The 19,100-nt window shown below is 33.1% G+C and overlaps 1 protein-coding gene across 1 annotated transcript in view; it reads left to right on the top strand.

The window, feature by feature from the left end:
• Positions 1-19,100, top strand: part of RYR3 (ryanodine receptor 3) — a 256,141-nt gene that overhangs the window by 54,843 nt on the left and 182,198 nt on the right. Inside the window, exons 3-7 of the mRNA XM_075151795.1 lie at positions 5,826-5,933; positions 14,008-14,082; positions 15,077-15,155; positions 17,691-17,803; positions 18,252-18,351. Of these exons, the coding sequence (XP_075007896.1) occupies positions 5,826-5,933; positions 14,008-14,082; positions 15,077-15,155; positions 17,691-17,803; positions 18,252-18,351 (475 nt within the window). The remainder of the gene's footprint in view (positions 1-5,825; positions 5,934-14,007; positions 14,083-15,076; positions 15,156-17,690; positions 17,804-18,251; positions 18,352-19,100) is intronic.

Consider the following 19,100-nt stretch of genomic DNA (forward strand, 5'->3'; position numbering starts at 1 on the left):
AATTAACTGGAGGTGAAAAACTGTATTTTTTATACTAAACAAGAAATAGAAGAATTGTTGAACGATGTGATCTAATTATATTACTTCATTGCTGTTTTCCTTGTTTTTAAAGTGATACTTTAAAAGATGATGTATTTCAAAGCTGATAGTCTAGTGCAGCAAGGCTAACTTCTACCAATACCTAAGAAAAATATACCTCAAAAGTAATTGCAATATACTAGCATCTCTTTCAGTAGCAAAATTGTCAAGTAAACTTAAATGCCTGAAGGGAATTATAACTAATTAAGATAAGATTTCTGTCCTAATGACAGAATGAGTAGTTTACAGGTCTGGTAAAAGTAAACCTAGTAAATCAATAACCTGTACCAGCTTATGTCAGTGTTTTTTACACTGCAGACCAGAAGCTGTGGGCAAAGATTTGGTTAGGAAGCATATCACCTGCAAAAATTTAATGTTATGATAGTGCCTGGAGGAATCCAGAAGACTGAATTGCATTCAAAGTGTAATGTGGGAGCTGTGTTTTCCTATTAGCTATTTTATGGGTCTCCATTTCCCCCTATGCAACCCAGCACAAACTTAGTATAATTTTATATAAAATGTTTAAAACTGCCCTACAGCTATTTGCACAGCTATTATTTTTATAATAAGTAATAATTATTGTGTATTGAAATAATAGTAGGTTGACAAAATAGACATAAAACTGATCAGAAACAAGTTTAAACTTCAGCATAAAACTTATCTCAGTGCTCCCTCCACTGCACTTTGTACTTGCCTGGCTGTGTCTCTTTGATGTAGAAAACATTTCCTTGAAATCTTTTGATATGAAGCTCTCTTCATGAGCATATGCTTGTAAGAATGTTTCTGCCAGCATTAACTGCGTGCATTCAGTCAATCTATTCTCCAACTTGGGGTTGTATGTCGAAGCCTGATACTAGAAACTTCATTGCAGTTTACTCTTCATAGAATCACAGAATGGCTGAGATTGGAAGGGACCTCTGGAGGTCATCTTGTCCAACCCCCCTGCTCAAGCAGGGCCACCTAGAACAGGTTGTCTCCAGGACCATGTCCAGATGGCTTTTGAGTGTCTCCAAGGATAGAGACTGCACAACCTTTCTGGGCAACCTGTGCCAGTGCTCAGGCACCCTCATAGAGAAAAAGTGTTTCCTGATGTTCAGACAGACCCTCTTGTGTTTCAGTATGTGCCCTTCGCCTCTTGTCCTTTCACTGGGCACCACTGAGAAGAGCCTGGCTCCATCCTCTTTGCACCGTCACTTCAGGTATTTATACACATTGATCATCATCTCATGTCTTCCTCATATGAGAGATACTCCAGTCCTTTAATCATCTTAGTGGCCCTTTGCTGGACTCTCTCCAGTAGCTTCATACTGCTTTTGTACTGGGGAGCCCAGATCTGGGCACAGTACTCCAGGTATGGCCTTATCAGTGGTTATTCTTGTGGCCTTACTTTTTTTTTTGCTGCATTTTGCTGTCTATTCTAAGAAACTACGAGTGAAAATTAGACCAGTGTGTGTTATTGACTGGCTTAGGATGGGTAGCTCTCCTTCACTGCTGAAGACTGGGTATGTACATACCTTTACAATGTTAATAAATAATACCAAATTGTGAAAATCTATGTTTTATCAGTAAATCACAGTGTACCTTACAGGAGAAATTTTTTCTCTGGTGTCTCCCTTTTAAATGGAAAACTAAGGCAGATGAATGTTTCTACAGTCAATCAGAAGTCTGTGAAAAAGGTGACTTGCTGTTCTACTCTGTACTTTCTGGAAAGTATTTTGATAGATTTTTTTTTTTTTAAATTTATTACAAAATGTGGCCCCTTTTCACTGCTGTAGGTCTTCTATTTTTTCTGTAACTGCTTATGTTGCTCCTCTCTAGCTACTGTGTAGCTTGTATCTGCTTCTTCATGTCATCTCTCCTATGAGCTTTGACCTATTGATATACTTTACATGCTCTCTGCTCTTCCTCCAGAAATCAATTTAGATGAAAATAAAGTAATTTGACCTGGACTTCAATTCATTTCTGTGAGAAAATAGAATTATTTTAAGACTCAAGTTTTTTCCAGATCTATTGAACGTTTCCAATTCAGTAGCTAGTTTTATTTATCCTAACACCTCATTTAGAAAAATTAGGTATATTCAGTGTTATGAGTGTGTTGATGGAAAACTGGTAGCTCTACATGAAAGACCTGTTTGGAAATAATCTTAGAAATAAACATTTTCTTCTTATAAAAAAAGCAGCTGTCAGGGTAGAAATCTCAATTGTTTCTTCAGATTTACTTTGCAAATTTGTGTAGGTTTCCTGTATCAAATTTGTCTTTTTGTTTATCTTCCTGTATGTATGGACAAGACTGCGCAGAGGTATGCTGGAAGAACTCCCAAAAACGCTCATTGACTTTGAAGAACTATTTATTCCAAATTCCTGCTTTCTTCTATCGTATATCTTATCAGTCTACTTATTCTGCTACACAAATTCATTTACAGTAATGCTTGCTCAGCATATTTTTAAATGCCTGTAAATTAAAATACTTCATTCTCCACTTGAATTTTTTTCTTTATTGATGATTCTTGAAAATTATGTTGTCTTACTTTGGTATGGTCTTTACAACTTCCTGTAGCCAGAAGGGGGATAAATACCTATGCCTATTGTTACTTTACAGCAAATTTCTAAAATCTTATCTTAGTACCTGAACAGATTGTGTTTTTCATTTCAGCATAAAGATTCCTGACATGAATATTTCCCCATCTTCTACCCGTGGCTCTGACCTCTCAGTATTCTTGTTTCACTGAACATCCCTTATTAGCACTTTTCTTTTTTTTTGTGAGATTCCATTACAATACATCACTCAGAGTTGGGGGAAAAAAGCACAGATTAGCAGATGGTCGAGATTTTATTAAACCCTTTTTAGCTGTGCAATTATTAAGAGCGTAAAATAGTCTGCCACACAGAGATTGTTGAATATCAAACTTATCATTTGCAGTATCATTTGCAAAAAGACCAGAAAACAAATGAGTCTCGACAGACTCAATAGTGGGTTTGGTTTTTTGTTTTTTTTTGTTTTTTTTTTTTTTTTTTGAAAAAAAAGGAAGCAATCTAGATTAATTAAGGAGGTCAGTTACTACTTAGGTCATGTACCATCCACATAAATTACCTTTCACTGGTATTTCTCAGGTCAGTGGAATTTTAAAAAGAATTTGTTGCCATCCAACCACAGAAATGGGGTATGGAAGTGTTAGAGCAGCTAACCCCTCTTTCAAACTTGCAGTGTTACACAATAAGCTAAGTCATGGGTGGAAAAATCATTAATTTCATAGTTCTCAGTGTCAATATTCTTAAATAAAGCTGAACGCTCCATAGGCTATGAAGAAGAATAAGAAGTGAAAAAATAGTTGTGTTAACCTAAGATGTATGTTTTATACAAACTGTGACTAGGAGTACATTGTTTTAGAGTGTGTCTTTCATTAATACAGTACTAAAGTAAGGGCTGCAACGATTTTCAAATCAAAATGCAGCCTATGTTGCACAAGACCAGTGGCCAGTAAAACAGATGGGAGTTCTTTTGTTCAATTGGTAGGTGTTGGATCATACTGATCATGGCGTATTCAGTTTAGAGTGGTATTAAGTGCCAGAGGTAGTCTGATGCTGATTGAAACTGTATTACCAGCTATGTAAATTCCAGTTTAGTTTCTGAATTCAAGTTTCATGTTGAAAATAGAGGGACATTATAATGATTGTTGTTGTTTTTTTTTTTTAATTCAAATGTACTTCAAGGACAGTGTGGTTTAATGCATACTCAAAACATCTTAATCAAATGGATGCTGCATAATCTGAAAGCTGCCACAGGATGACAATAGAAAAATATCTGGCTTTTTTTTGTGTTTTTTTTTTTTTTGTTTGGTTGTTTTGGTTTTGGTTTTTTTTTAATAGTGATGTGGCTTATTTGCCTGCTAGGTGCAATTAAAGGCAGTAAAGTAATGGGTGAAGTATTACTCAGAGGTTTTGTTTACCTGTCAGCTTCATTGGGAAGTAAAGACTATTTAATGTTGTGTAAATTTTTATGTTCATAGGAATAAAATATTCTAAATAAATCTTTCCAGACTTTACTAACAAATATGAGACACAAAATCTAACCTAGTTTCGTTTGTAATTCATTTCACTGAGAAATGACATTACCTTTCTGTGTCTGGTTATATGAGAGACCTTGAATGTAACCTATTAAAGAGTAAACTTCCAGTTACAATCTGTGTGCACGTGTGTGTGTATATGGATGCTACATACATACATGCATACACACATATATATGTATAGTATGAGTTTATATAAGAGAGTATGTTGTGTGCGTGTGTATATGTACAGATGCAGTTAATGAATGCTAAAAAAAATAGTACCCCATAGTGGAGATGAGTGATGACAAGTGCTAGAGTTTAAGTTGTTCCTGTTGCAGTTAATGAAATTATTAACTATTTACTATTTACAATTATTTAGTTGTATAAGAAAGATGCAAGAGTTCACTTTACTTCAATAATATATGCAATTTCAATGTCAAGTCTTTGGCCTCAAAGTCTTTTCCAAAATGTGTTTGAAAACACCAAAAAAACCATAGTTAAGACTCCATAATAGAGATCAAAGGATGGGAATTCCAAGACTATACTTGATTAGCTTGCTATAAAGACTTCACTTCAGCAAGTTTCGAAATCTCTTAATTGTATCATTTCCTTTGTCACCACCTTAAAACTCAGCATTATTAAGAATTCTATTCCCTCCTGTCACACTGATTTACAAAAGAAAAAGGAATGTATATGCACTTCAAAGCTCATTCATAGCCATATTCTGTATCATAAATCACAGAATACAGAATCGCTGAGGTTGGAAAGGCTCTGTGGAGATCATCAAGTCCAATCCCTCTGTTCAGAGTAGGTTCAGCTAGAGCAGATTGCTCAGGACACTGTCTAGTCAGGGTTTGAATAGCTCCAGGATGGAGACTCCATAACTTCTCTGGGCAACCTGTTCTAGTGTTTACCATGCTCACAGTAAAAATTTTTTTTCCCTCATGTTTAAATAGAATTTCCTGTATTTCAATTTGTGTCAATTTCTTCTTGTTCTTTCACTGAGTACAACCGTGTAGAGTCTGGTTCTGTCTTCTTTGTACTTTCCTGTCACATATTTATATACATTGATGATTCCTCTTGAGACTTTTTTTCTTGGACACATCTTTCCTTGGACACATCAGTGCCAATAAATTGAAAAAAAGTCTGCTGTTCTTGAAGTGAATGTAAATTTCATGTTTCAAAACCAGTAGATCCAACAATTGAGAAGATCTTCTAAAATAATTTATATTATTGTATCATAAGATTCTGAATATTTGCTACTTAGTGACAGCAATAAATATATTCAGAGCGTCAACCTTGTATGTCAAATAAGATCATACACCTTCTCTTCTGTTTTGTCAATGACGTTAGAGAACAAATACAATGTTCATGGTGTCATTCTAAAAGACAGGAAAGCAATAATATGTAGAGAAAAACTTTCCACTTTTGAACCAGAACGTGTTTCGTTTTACTGTGAGGGGTATAGCTCTAGGAAAAGTAAAGTTACTGCACTGACAAGTTATGAAGAATGGACTTACGTTATTTTCATACAGGGAAATAGCATGTATCTCAAAAACAAATGAATAAACATTAAGTATGGATTTTAAAATTAAAATATATGTGTGGTCAAACACACTTTTCATCCTGTTTCACTGGCTCTGCTGATCTGTTGTTACACTATTTAATGTATTTTTTACACTATTTAATGTATTTTTACAGTATGTTCCTCCGGACCTTTGCATCTGTAATTTTGTCCTTGAACAGTCCCTATCTGTCAGAGCCCTTCAAGAAATGCTGGCCAACACAGGGGATAATGCTAGTGAAGGGGTAAGTAAATTTACATCAAAGAATATTAAATTTCTGAATATGGATTGTTCTTGTTTCTTTCCTTGCTCCAGGGTTTTCTAGGAGAGGAGCCTCACATCATAGCAGATTCTTCAGTTTTTCTGTTTTCCTGGGACATTATTGCTCCACTACTATAATCATATTCATTTCTTTTTAGCATTGAGAAGCAGGTGCAGTTAGTCTTTTGACATATTTACAAAAACCAGAAACATCATCTTCAGAGATCTTTTATTACCATCAGTCCAGAACTGGATACTGAAAAAAGAATAAGAGAACCCTTGGACTGAGTCTGGCTTTTATGAACCTGAGAAGAGTATATGAGATAGGTTTTATCTAAAACATAAATCATTGCCATAAAAGCATTATTGTATTACAGTGCTATTTATTAATGGGGAAAGCAAAATAATTTTCTCATCATGTAAATGTTCTATCTCATTTTACTGAGCTAAGAAAGTATTTCAGGTATTTGGATTTAATTTGACTTATCCTCACATGAAATTAACAGCTAGAAATTAAGTCCTATCAATGAAACAAAGTGACAATTTTAAATCTATTTTAGTTCAGATAGAAAAATACAATATTTTTCTTTGTAGTTGTGTAACTAAACTGTTTCAGTATAATTCAAGTTATTTCATCTGTGGTAGCAAGCAAGAACTGTTGGATAGAAATAATTATTTCAAAATTCTCTTCTTTGGGTTTCTTAATCTTTTACTATATTAGCACAAGCATACCTACTGGAATGCTTACAGTATAGTGTAAAGTGACTTTGCAGTAAAGTGAAATGTTGTAACTATGCTTGCATTTCATGTTACTAAAATTTCAATTGATTTATCACTTCAAATTTAAGATATGCTAAGAATGACTGAAAGAAGACTTCCACACTGGAGCAATCAGGATGCTAAAAAAACCCCATACAATTTATTATACATTATTTATTATTGACAAAGTTATTTAAGAACTGTATTTTTCATAGAACTTCTAAGGTATTTGTTTGACAGAAATGGATAGTGTTGTAAGTAAAAATTAAGCCTAATCCAAACCCCAGATACAGATTTGCCTGTATTTTCAATGATCTGCATGAACAATGATCATTTTTCAATGATCAGCTGAACCTCATTGCTAATTGTTGAGATGAGACAGACTTACCTCTCATCTACGCACTAATACTTCCAGAAGTTTTAGAAGTTACACTTGCTGTTGCATCTGTGAATCACTTGTAAGTAGGTAATTTAGGTAAATTGTCTAGTTCTATATACTTAGGTAGAGCTTGTGTTTCTCTGAAAGTAAATGAAATTGACCTATGGTCTGCACTCAGTTGGTCACTGCTCTGTTATATTCATGTGTATAAATTTTAGGAATTTAAAATAAAATGTCACATCACCTTTATTGTTTTCTTCTATTCAGTGAACAACTAAAATCTGAAAAAAACTGGAAATGCCACTTCTTAATGTATGGAGTGAAGTATTATTAACAAAATAATATTAAAGAAGACTTTCTAATGTTTATTTGTTATGACAGATTCCGTAATTGCTTTCTGGCACCATGAAAACCACAAAACTTGTGTAAATAAAAATCTGCATTTCACTCTCACTTAGAGTTAAATTTGGTAATAGTCACATGTATGTCTCTTCAAGTTGACTAAACTCTTGAATTTCTTGCGTGCAACCTCAGTGCATTGATGTTTAGCATACCTCTTAGATTTTTGCTACCTGATCAGATCAGCTTGCTATTATCTTCTATGATACTGTGCTTTAATTGATTTCCCAACATAATCCAAAAGCCTGGGTGGAAGTCTTATCTTAATTTGATTGCTTTGACTCTAACTCTCCAATTTCAGCTGAATTGATTTGAATTTGACTTTTATTCTCTTACAAACAGAGCATGATAAAACTCTGTGGTTTTACTTATTTTATGAGACTAAATGGCAACTAATTACAATGCAAATAATCTGCAGAGCTAGATGGCCTGTCAGTTTTCATTTTTATTTTATGTAGAACCAGAAAACTCATATTTTCTTTGAGTTATAATTTTTCTTTTATTGTACTTACACACAGAGTTAAGACTCTGTCACATTAAGTAAAAGGAAAAATGGATGCCTGAGGAAGAAACCAAACATAAAAATACAAATAATCTCAGTATTATCTAAAGAAATTTACTTAGAGATAACATTTCACTATTTTTTTTTTTTTTTTGTCAAATACAAATTTATGCTGAATTTGTTTCATGATGAGAGATTTCTTTTGATTTCTTTCTGGGATTCATATACTGTGCATGCAGTTTTAGTGTTTTCTTCCTTTTTTAGTGCAAACATAGAAAATAAAATAGAATAAGATGTGGGAGGAGGGGAATTTTATGATTTAAGTAAATAACCTAGAAGGGAGAATCAAAAGGGTGTTTTATTTACTTGAGGCTAATTTTTTGAATGTCATATCCATCTATGCAGAAGTGATACATTCAAAATGCATATTATTTTTCTAAAGATGAAAATGGCTATAGAATAAATTTTTGATATTTTTTCTCTTGAATTATAAATTGCCATTCATTCTGAAGTCTCTTCATTGTTGTGCAACAATTCACCATTTTAAAATACTTCTCAATTTTATTTATTCGTAAATCAGATGCATCAAAGCTGTACTTAAGCATTTGTTACCCAACAGTGAGTCTTGTTTTTTGCAGGAGATCTAAGTGTTATTCTAGCTGTGACTGGCTGTGCAATGATTGCTTCTTGAAACTTTTAATAGACTGTATGCTCTAGGTAATAAGGAAGGAAAAAAAAATTGGTTTTGAAAACATTTTTATTTTTCAAAAAGATAAAAGTAAAGGTGGTCAAATATATATCTTAATTTATAAAATTTTCATTTGAAATCAAACAATTTGCCAAAGCTTTATATCATCCCAGAGAAACTAACACTTATGGTGGAACTTGCTTTTTTTTTTCCCCTTAAATTAATTGCTGCAAGCATTCAAGGTGAGCTATAGAGTCTCTTACTTCTGAAGGAGGAAATTTCACTTTGCAAGATTGCTTCTCAATTATATAAAATTATAAAGATGTTTAGAATGCTTCTGGATTAAGAATCATGATTTCATGCAGATCAGTAAATATTAAGTAAATATTAAATGACTCAAAACTAGGATTTGTTTTTGTCTGAATAAAAATGGCTGCAGAATTTAAATTTTAAAAAATGCTATTTAAGAATGGTTGACAAGAAAGAGTGAAACTTTACAGTTTTAGCTTTCACAATTTTATAATGCCATCTTCAGTACCTACCTTTCATTCTATTAAAGAATATTAATTTTTTTTTTCTGTAAGCTTGTTTCTGTTGTACTTTATGTGTGGAAATCGTATCAGTTCAATTAGGAGATATGTATATTTAGGACATGTAGCACCAAGGTATGTAAACCATATTCATACAGAAATGTATGTTTGCATGCATAGAGGGAGCATTCTTACTGTCTGTTTTATGCTCTTTTAATCCTCTAAGTTAGGTGCAGTTCAGCAGGTTAAAATCATGAGATGCATTTTGTATTATAATCAATGGATAGTGGCAGTAAGTCTATAGGAGTGCAGTTTAGGATAAGCTACAGAAAGTGTCTTAAAATGTTCTAAGGTATTGTATACATTGTGAACACTGTTTGCATAGTATACCTGGTGGAATAAAGTGATTTCTAATGAGAAATTTTCTTATGTGTTGAGACAATTGTTGCGGATTCATACATTGAATACTCAAAACTTCAGTGATAGTAGTCCAGTAGGCCTCCATCAGGTTGTTGTTTCACATGCATGAAACCAATAATCTTATTATTTTATTTACTATTTTAAAAATTTCTTTCATGGTACAGTATTAAAATTAAACTATGGTAGTAAGTGGTACATCAGCATAAATAGCAAAATAGAGGAACTTCGTATATTGAGAAATTCTTGAATACATCTCAGGAATTAACTCTTTTGTACCAAATTGGGTAAGCATCTAAATAGTGTATAGACTAAATGATATAACCATGAAATTATCAGATACAAATTTTGGCCTTTACCATAATAAACAGTTAGTATTATAGTTTATAAATAAAAATCCCTTAAATATTTTCTATCTTTTTTATATCTTACAAATTAAGAGAGAAATATGACAGGGAAATCACAAATATGGATTCTATTTCAAAAATACATCAGCTTGAAAAGAAAAAGTGAAATAAATTGATGTCTTATGCTCACTCATTGTTTTAATTCCATATTAATTTGTCATTCTTGTACCCAGCTTTCTTGTGTAGGTTGCATGGGGATGAAAGATGTGCTATAGAAAGACTGTGTATTATATGTACTCAGAAAGACTTCAGTATTTCAGTTAACGTTTTCTCATCACATGCTGCCATTTGATTCACAGGTGTTAAATTCTTCCTTCATTTTTACTTTTTGAGAAATAGAAGAACCTTTATTTTTCACTGTAACTTACCGGCAGGATAACCACAACCTACTGGCTTATTCTGCACTCCAGATCTTTAACTGGCCCAGCTCAGGGAAGCTGGAGTTCTGCTTTATCACCTCCGATCTTGCAATGTCAGCCTTTGCATACACGGTTTTCAGACCTCATTGTTATTGACCTCTTGTTTTCCACTGTTTTCTCCAGTTTAAAGTGTAATTTTTTATTTTTGCAATTACGTTGCTTTCTAGAAAATGGAACTCTTGATGAAAAAAGCATTTGCTTAGGGAAAGTAAGATTGATTTAAACACTTCAAGGACTCCTAAGCAATAAGACAATTTTTAGTATTTCCAAAATATTCACCCAAAAACTTAACCAAGATTTAATCTGAGATTACTAGTAATATATGAATATTTATATTTGGGATTGGCAGTAGAGGACAAATAATCTCTTCAGTAAAAATGATCATATTGTTGCTTTGGGGGCAGCGGACAATAAAAAAGAAAATGTAGTCTGTTGTGCCATATTTATTTTGAAACTACCTTGCCCTGCATTTATTTTGAAGCTGGGTACCATCCATTGGGGAAATTGTAATAGGAACACAGCAGTTCATATAAATAGCAAGGATGAAATAAAAAATGAAAGCCTGAACAATAATGCAAGAAACTTTCTTTCTGGACCACGAAGATTTGTTACATTCAGAGAAGGTGGACTCTTAATTAGCTTCTGTCAACAAGCTGTTGGTAAAATGGGTGGGTTATTTTTTAAGTTACAGTTAACTGATTCTGTTCTGAGACATATGTCATAACTACCAATCAAGTTAAATATTTTGCGTTATGAGGCACTATCTTCAGCACCATGAAAGCAAATTGATATGATAATAAATAATTTCTAAACTAGATTTCAGAAAAAGCTATTTTTGAGATGAATAATACAAAATGCTGTCTTTTAATAGTTGTTATATATGTAGAGAAAAATGACAGCATGAAATGTAGGAATGCACGTCTTAAAATGTTCATTTACATTCTGTTCTCAATACAAAGGCATTGCTAAGAATAGAATCTGGCCTCATATAATTATCATTAATCTTTTATTGGTTCCACCAATCTATCACTCCATTGAATGGTTTGCTTTCCATATTAAATTTAGTTTGGAATAGAGTTGTGTGGTCTTAGTTTCAGATTTTTCTAGAGGAAGAACATAGCTTATTTGATTTTGGGGTTTTGCTGGTTTGCTGTGTTTTATTTTTAATGAGTCAGCCTTAAAATTACAAGTGATTCACTTAAAAGCTTTCAGTAAAAACATAGCATGAGGTGGTTTATTGCTTGTTCTCAGTATGTGTATATTTGTTACAAACTGACTACATGTAATTTTGTTCTGACAACCTGTCTGTAATTACAGTTGATTTTGCTGTTGATGTTTTCCTTGTTGATTAAAAAAAAAGTTGTAGTTTATAAAAGAAGTATTATATACACTGTTACATGACGTTTTTCTGGTTTTCGTCCCCAAGCAGTGATAAGTTCCTGCAGGATATATTATTAAAACCATTTTTTATGGATGACATATTTTGGAGGAGCTCTTGGAATTTTTTGTATTTATTGTTTCTGATCAGCCTTTTATAATGATACCTAAAAGTATGCTATGTTCTCTGAATGACCAGCAATAACAATCTTATATTTATCTCCAATTTTTTCCAATAATCTGACACATTTTCTATGTGGATCCAAAAATCATTATCAGGAGTTTGTTTTTTTTTAGTTCGCTATTGGTTGTACTGAGAAATTTCACATAATTATATGGATCATATTGTGAAAGAGATTATACATAGTATCCATATAATTCTGAGAAATTTCTCATAAAATTTACTATATAAAATTACATAGGACTGTCTACTATCTGTTAACAGCATTAAGTTCCAGTGTAACCAAGTCCCTATTTGTTAATGTCTTTGTTATTAGCTAGAAAAATAGAATTAGGATTTTTATTTTATTGCAGTTGTAATAAAGGACCTCTGCTGAATTGCTTTTAGATTTTTATTCCTTCTCTTTGGACAAAAAAAATTTCATGTTTAAGCCTTTGAATTAGAATTAAGTATTCTATATGTCGAGCAACAGAATGTAGTAGATTCTTCAGCTTGATGTCTTGTAAGTTGGGGTTCTGTAGAACACAAGTTGTACATAGCTTGTAAACCTGTTGACCTAATTGATAATTTAACTAATGTATTGTTCATAGAGTGAAAAATCATTTGCCTACACATGTATAATTGCTATTTGAGTTCCTGGAACTACCTTTAATTATCTTGGTCCCTTCCACGTGAATCCAAGGAGAACAACTGACTTTAAAGGCAATCCTTTCTAGCAGGATGTAATGTACTAGAGATGAACCCTATTCTAAAGTTATATTTTGGGGAATCATCTTTCATATTTAATGATTGTCTAAATATACGTGAAACAAGAAGACCATAAAGTAAATGCTCTTTTATATGGAAAAAAAGCTCTGTGTGTGTGTGAGAACAGTTTCAAGCAATTAGTTAGATATTCTTAAATTAGCAGTTTCTAACTTGTTATCAGGATCCTGATGTTAGACCTTTTATTATTACTCAAGACTTACCAGGTGCAAATGTTATGATCTGGACTGAGAGAAAAAAATGAAGTGTAATGTTGCCCACCGTAGTATAATTAGTATTAACATTAATCGTGAAATCCATGATTCTGCAAAATTTGGAGATCACTTTCCTAAAAAAGTGCTTCATACAATCTGGGATTGAGGATATCTTAAAAAAAAAAAATCTTTATTTCAGTGGAAAGCACCACAATAAATCAAGAATTTAATTTCTTGGTCATATTTATTTAAGTTTGAATAGGCTTGTTATTTATAACTAATTAGGAAATAAGATGGTAGATGCAGAAAAAGGCTGAGAGAGGCAGACTTGAAAACCTATAAAGCTTGTTGTTTGTTGTTCCATAGGTAACTTTCTTGTTAAGATTATTCCTTGGAATTTATTTTCTTCTGGTCACCAAAAGGAGCTCAAAAGATGTGTGTTAAATTCTCTAAAGGAAGCGTATGGAAAATCCAATTCTCTCCCTCATCTTGTCATAAGTTTCCATATTCAAAATTAATAACTGTGCTTGGATGACATTGTGGATGCAGTTGCTTTAATGAATCTGCTAAATGCTTAAGATAGCATTAATCCTAGCAAGTAGATATCCTTAGTATGTGCTTAAACGATTCTGGGCAATAGGTGCGTTTTTCCTTTCAGATTTCAGTTTGTATATGTGTATATGTACTTATTCTATTATTATTTTTTTAATGCCTCTGAGAAGTTTATAAAAAAGGTAAGTAGTATCTTATTTAATTTAAAACATTTTTTTGAAAATGCTGTGGTTTTACTTAATTATAATAAAAATTATGTCACAATAAGAGTCTTTGACCAAGAAGAACCTTTGTTCCCTTGGCAGGTATTTGGCTATTGCTGTAGCTACTTCATTATTATGATTTTTGCCCAGCATATACATTTCATAATTTGCTTGAATATTTGTACTTATTACTTGAACTGTAGTAGCTCTTCATGTTGTTACATAATTCTGATCGTAGTCCATGCAGTGCAGTGGAGTTCTGACCTTCTCTGTCATGTTCTGTAGGCAGCTCAAGGGGGTGGTCACAGAACCCTGCTGTATGGTCATGCTATACTACTTCGACATTCGTTTAGTGAAATGGTAAGTGAAAGAGCACTTGCACAGAATAAGTAACATGAAACTCAAATAAATGTCTTTTTATCAAAGTAAAAAAACATATAAATTTGGAAGAATGTTCTTTCTAAGTTCTCTCCTGCACTAGATAAAAAAAAATTGAATAGTTTATGGTGTCTCAATGCAATGGAAGTGGCCCTTATATTTTAAATTCAGATTCTTCAATCCATTTCACTCAGAAATGTAGCTGAAAAGCTCCTTTAGCCATGGATTATTTCTGTGTCCTTAAGGAATCCATTTTAATAATAATTCCTTTAGCAAGTTGCTGCTATCGCAAATGAATTTTTTTGTGATATGTGTTATTTTTTCCATCATATTTTATAAGATAAGGTGTTCCTTTTAACATCCCATAGTTCCCAGAGACTATGTCCACAAACTTGCTATCTTCAGGCTACCTTGTATAAATTTTGTTTCACTACATTGTCCAACTGGAAAATTTTAATTGTTCTGGATCTTTGACTTATTAGGGCCCACGCAAGTATACCTAATAGGAGGTTGAAGAAATGAGAAGTCAAGAAAACATCTTCCCTCCTTTTTCCTGTACTAGAAGACTCGACATTAGTCTTCAAACTCTGTTACTTATGTTTATGAACCATACAAGTTGTAGTTGCCTTGGTATACCAGAGTTGCAAGTATGATTATTGCCTTTTGGTACGTTTGCTATGTTTTCATGAAGCAAACTTATTACAGTAACACTGTAATGAGATGTTTGCGTGTTCCCATCTATGTGAAACTTTGGAAGGTAGGAGCTAAATTGCACAGAGAAATGTGCTGAAGTGGAAAAGGATTTTGATGTTTTAAAGTCAGGAAGAGCTTGTATACAAATATCATGCTTAACTAATTTAAAAAAAAATTAAGCACAGGCTGATAGTAAGATGGAGTAATGTGAATGTATTAAATTGGCACGTGTATTAATGGATACTGTTGGTTTTTTGTTTTCAATAACTTCACTGTTTTGCAGTATTTGACATGTTTAACATCATCAAGATCCCAGACGGATAAACTTGCATTTGATGTGGGGCTACGAGAAAATGCAGCAGGTATGGCAAGTTATTTTTGAAGGAAAATGTGTCACACACTTCTTTTTTTAAAAGAGACATTGAGATTAATGGCACTGTAAGCTTATGAACGTCATGTTTATGTGTTCATTAGAAATAAGATGACTGAAAGTAAATGATGATGTGTCAATACTGATGACTTTTAGTAAATTAACTGACTTTGTGTAAGAATGTGAGAGTACATTGCAATTAAACTGAGTTACCACAACTGCAATAACACTGGTGATAATGGTCAAAATAAAAGATTTCCATTGAATAAAATAAATTTGATGCATTTGTTTTCTATTTGTATGGTTTGGCACTTTCAATAGAATTAGAGTATGGAAAAGCCATATATCGGTGCATTCACAATATACATTGGAACCATGCAACAAAAGAAGTATGCAACTTGTAATGCAGGAAAACAGAAATAATGTAATGAGCACATTGCTAAAAGAGCTGAAGAAAAATAAAAGCATAAAATGGAGCAAAATGATAATGGGACAGAGTGGAAGAGATATGACACAACCAAGAAATGACGAGAAAGCTTTAAAATCCAATTAATAGATTTCCAGGAGTACAGCCAGTAACAGTGCTGCTGACGGAAATACAGTAAAAAAAAAAATTGTGCTTCCATGAAATCACATATAAGTTATAAGATGCCACTGGAGGCTGTGTTAAATGAGTTTAAAAGCAACTCAGCCACAAAGAGACATAAATAGGTTTATGTGCTGCTATATACGTAGTGTTAATGGTTACTGAGTGATGAGTACTCATCAGAAAGTAACAGGTGACCCTGTAGTACCCAGACTCAGACATATACCTCGAAGGGAAAAATCTAAGTACCTGTATACATACCTCATTAATGTGAAGCTTCAAATAAAGAAATGCCAGTTGTATTAATACAAACCTGTGTTTTCTATTGTTTTTTCATTATTTTGAAAATATATTAAAATCAGAATAGACTAATTCATGATGGAGAGGCACTACCAGTGTAGGTGTTAAAATGTTTGTGGACAATGATCTTTGAAACTTCCTTTTTAGGTGATTTTCTGATTATCTATATGATCTTCTGTTTTGAATGAGTGAAGTTTGTCTTTCAGTTGTTTGTGGTCATACAGAAGATGGTCTCAGACAAATATTAGCAGCCTGTTACTTGATTATATCTTTGGTTGCTGCCTTAGATGGAGACCATTTTCATTAGGCATGTTGATAAAAGGATGTGTTACATCTCTCTGAAAATAGTTTCAGTGAAATCTGTCTTTACAATTTAATATTTTTTTTCAGAGTTATTGTACATGTGTCTGCTTGTGCCCATGAGATTTTGTAACAAATATCTGTAGTTGTCCCATATTGGTATTTGCTTAACTGTACATACACAAAAAGGCCCTTGTACACATAGGTAAGATATAAAAAGCAATGCATAGAAGGAATGCTTAGTTGTGTTTCTGCACAGAGGATTTTGATAACTACTGCATGCTTGTAAACCTCATAAACTGAACACCATAATATCACTTTCCCTTGCCCTACTCCCCCACCCGTGAAACTGTCCTATTGAATCAATTTCAGCTTCAGGAAGTGTTCTTCACCTAGCAGATATTGAGTGAAAAGCCACTGGATATTTAAAATTATTCTCTTTTAAAGATTTAGCACTTTATACTTTTACTTTACACCATAACTTTTATTTATTGTCTTCTTTATAATTAGTTTCATAACCTTCAAATTTTGTTTTAAGGAGGTTTTACATGAAATTTCTTAGTTGATCAAATAGATTTTTGTGCTTTGTCTTATGCTACCAATTTTGCTTTTGTTTAATTTTCTCCCACTTTGCATAGCCCAGTGAGAAAGCTGTATTCAATTTGTTTTCTTCAGGGTCTCAACTAAACCCTGAAGGGTGTGAAATTGTGGAATGAATTAGGTAATCTTCTCAGAATCGGGGTGTGTGTGTGTGCAAAGTAATCTGGAATCTTATATTTAATGTGGTTGTCACCCTTCGGCTTGGCTGTCCTGTAGTCATATGGTTTGTAATGTTAATGGAACTGCTCCCAGAGCTGATATTTGTAGTGTAGCAATATTGTAAAGTTATGGAGTATTTGTTTCAAAATTCTGTATTCTACAACATAAATGTAGGTTAGAGTGGAAATGATACAGAAGATTGTGAATTAAATATGAACATTAAGCAAAAGAAGACAGAAAAGGTGATAATTAAGACAGGTAGCTGTCAACAATTTACTGGCAGTGAGAGCCTTGAAGGGAGGGCAATTCTAAGCAGTGTTTTGTAAGTGGCTAGTTGCTTTAGAAAAACATGAAAAGAGAAATATCAGGTTCAGTGATGACAAAGATTGGTTGACAAAAAGTTTCAAGGAAAAAGAAAAAAATTCAAATGGATTGAAAAGAGGAATGAGGTGGTTTTATAAGGTGAATGTCTTACAAGACACAATTCTTTATTATGTTATTTCAATGTTGTTTAAAGATATCCTTAAATTTCTTGGGAGTTGTCTGTTTTGTACACCCTTGATAAGTATCTCTGTCCTTTAGGTGAGGCATGCTGGTGGACAATACACCCTGCTTCCAAACAAAGGTCAGAAGGAGAAAAAGTTCGAATAGGTGATGATCTTATCCTGGTCAGTGTGTCCTCTGAAAGATACCTGGTAGGTTTGTTTGTTTAGCAGGTGGACACTTGGTGGGAAAATACAAAGTGCTGTGAGGAGTTGGGGAAAATGTTTGGGATTCTTATGAATAAAATTTTTTCTAGTCCAGGAAATAATGCCTGGTTGTAATGCACTTTTTTTCCTCAGTGAAAAGTTTTCCCGGCCTAGAACAAGACTGTTTCCATGCCTTTATCCTGAGGTGTACTTCAGCATTCCCCATCTCGGGAAGTTTTTATTTCTGTAACTGTGAAAGATTTCTAAGCTGCAGCTGGAGTCTGCTGATTAGATTTAGAAAAGAGTTAATTTTAAAAGCAAGTGACTACTGTTTTTTAAAGAATATTTGTATATTTACTTTATTATGTATTTCTATTTTGTTGAGAAATTATTATACTAAATATTTTTAAGTGCATAAATTTCACTGTTTCCTGTTACTGTCATCTTATTTCAGCATCTTTCCATGTCAAATGGAAGTATTCAGGTGGATGCCTCCTTTATGCAGACGCTATGGAATGTTCATCCTACATGCTCAGGAAGCAATATTACAGAAGGTTTGTCATTTTATTTATTTAGAAATGTATATACTTTAGATGACTTTGTATTGCTTTTCATAATGAGTGAAAATGAAAAAAACCCATCCTTAAAACATCAAACCAAAGAGCTTAATGAAAATAAAGAAAATGAGCATAGGAGAGAAGAATAATGGAAGGGAAGACGGGGAAATAGAGACACATCACCCAGATTAACTGAAGAAAAGCTAAATAAGTTCTGTGACTTTAGAATAGCAAAGCATAAAAAGCTGCCTGAGAAATGAAGACTGAGAGAGCAACAGATGAGTTTATTGCCTTCAGTTTAATTTTGGGGAGTAGGAGCTACAGAATAACTAAAGCCAGTAAACTTAGGTTTCGTATAGGATTTTCAATCACCCTGTAACAGAGATAACAGAGGAGAGATAAAGGTACATGCAAAATGGAAAGCAGGTTTCTCATAGTTCCTATTTCAATCTCTTAGTTGTGTTTTTTAAGGTTATTTGCTCAATATCCTTTCTGGATCTCACACCCATGCTTCCTTATTGTCTCTCTGTAATAGTCAATGAAAATGAGCGCTCTAAATGCATCCTCTTAATCAGCCTTAAATCCCAAACCACAGGGTCAGGATTTCTTTCTAGGTTCTTGACTGTACTTTACAACCATGTTTGAGAAGCATCACCTTATTCTGTTTGAGAAATGTCTTGTTCTGTAACGAAAGGCTCATCCACTCAATATTACTCTTATTTCAAGGCCATACTCTGTCATTAACA

This window comes from Calonectris borealis, chromosome 5 (genome assembly GCF_964195595.1).
Source record: "Calonectris borealis chromosome 5, bCalBor7.hap1.2, whole genome shotgun sequence".
Lineage (NCBI taxonomy): Eukaryota > Metazoa > Chordata > Aves > Procellariiformes > Procellariidae > Calonectris > Calonectris borealis.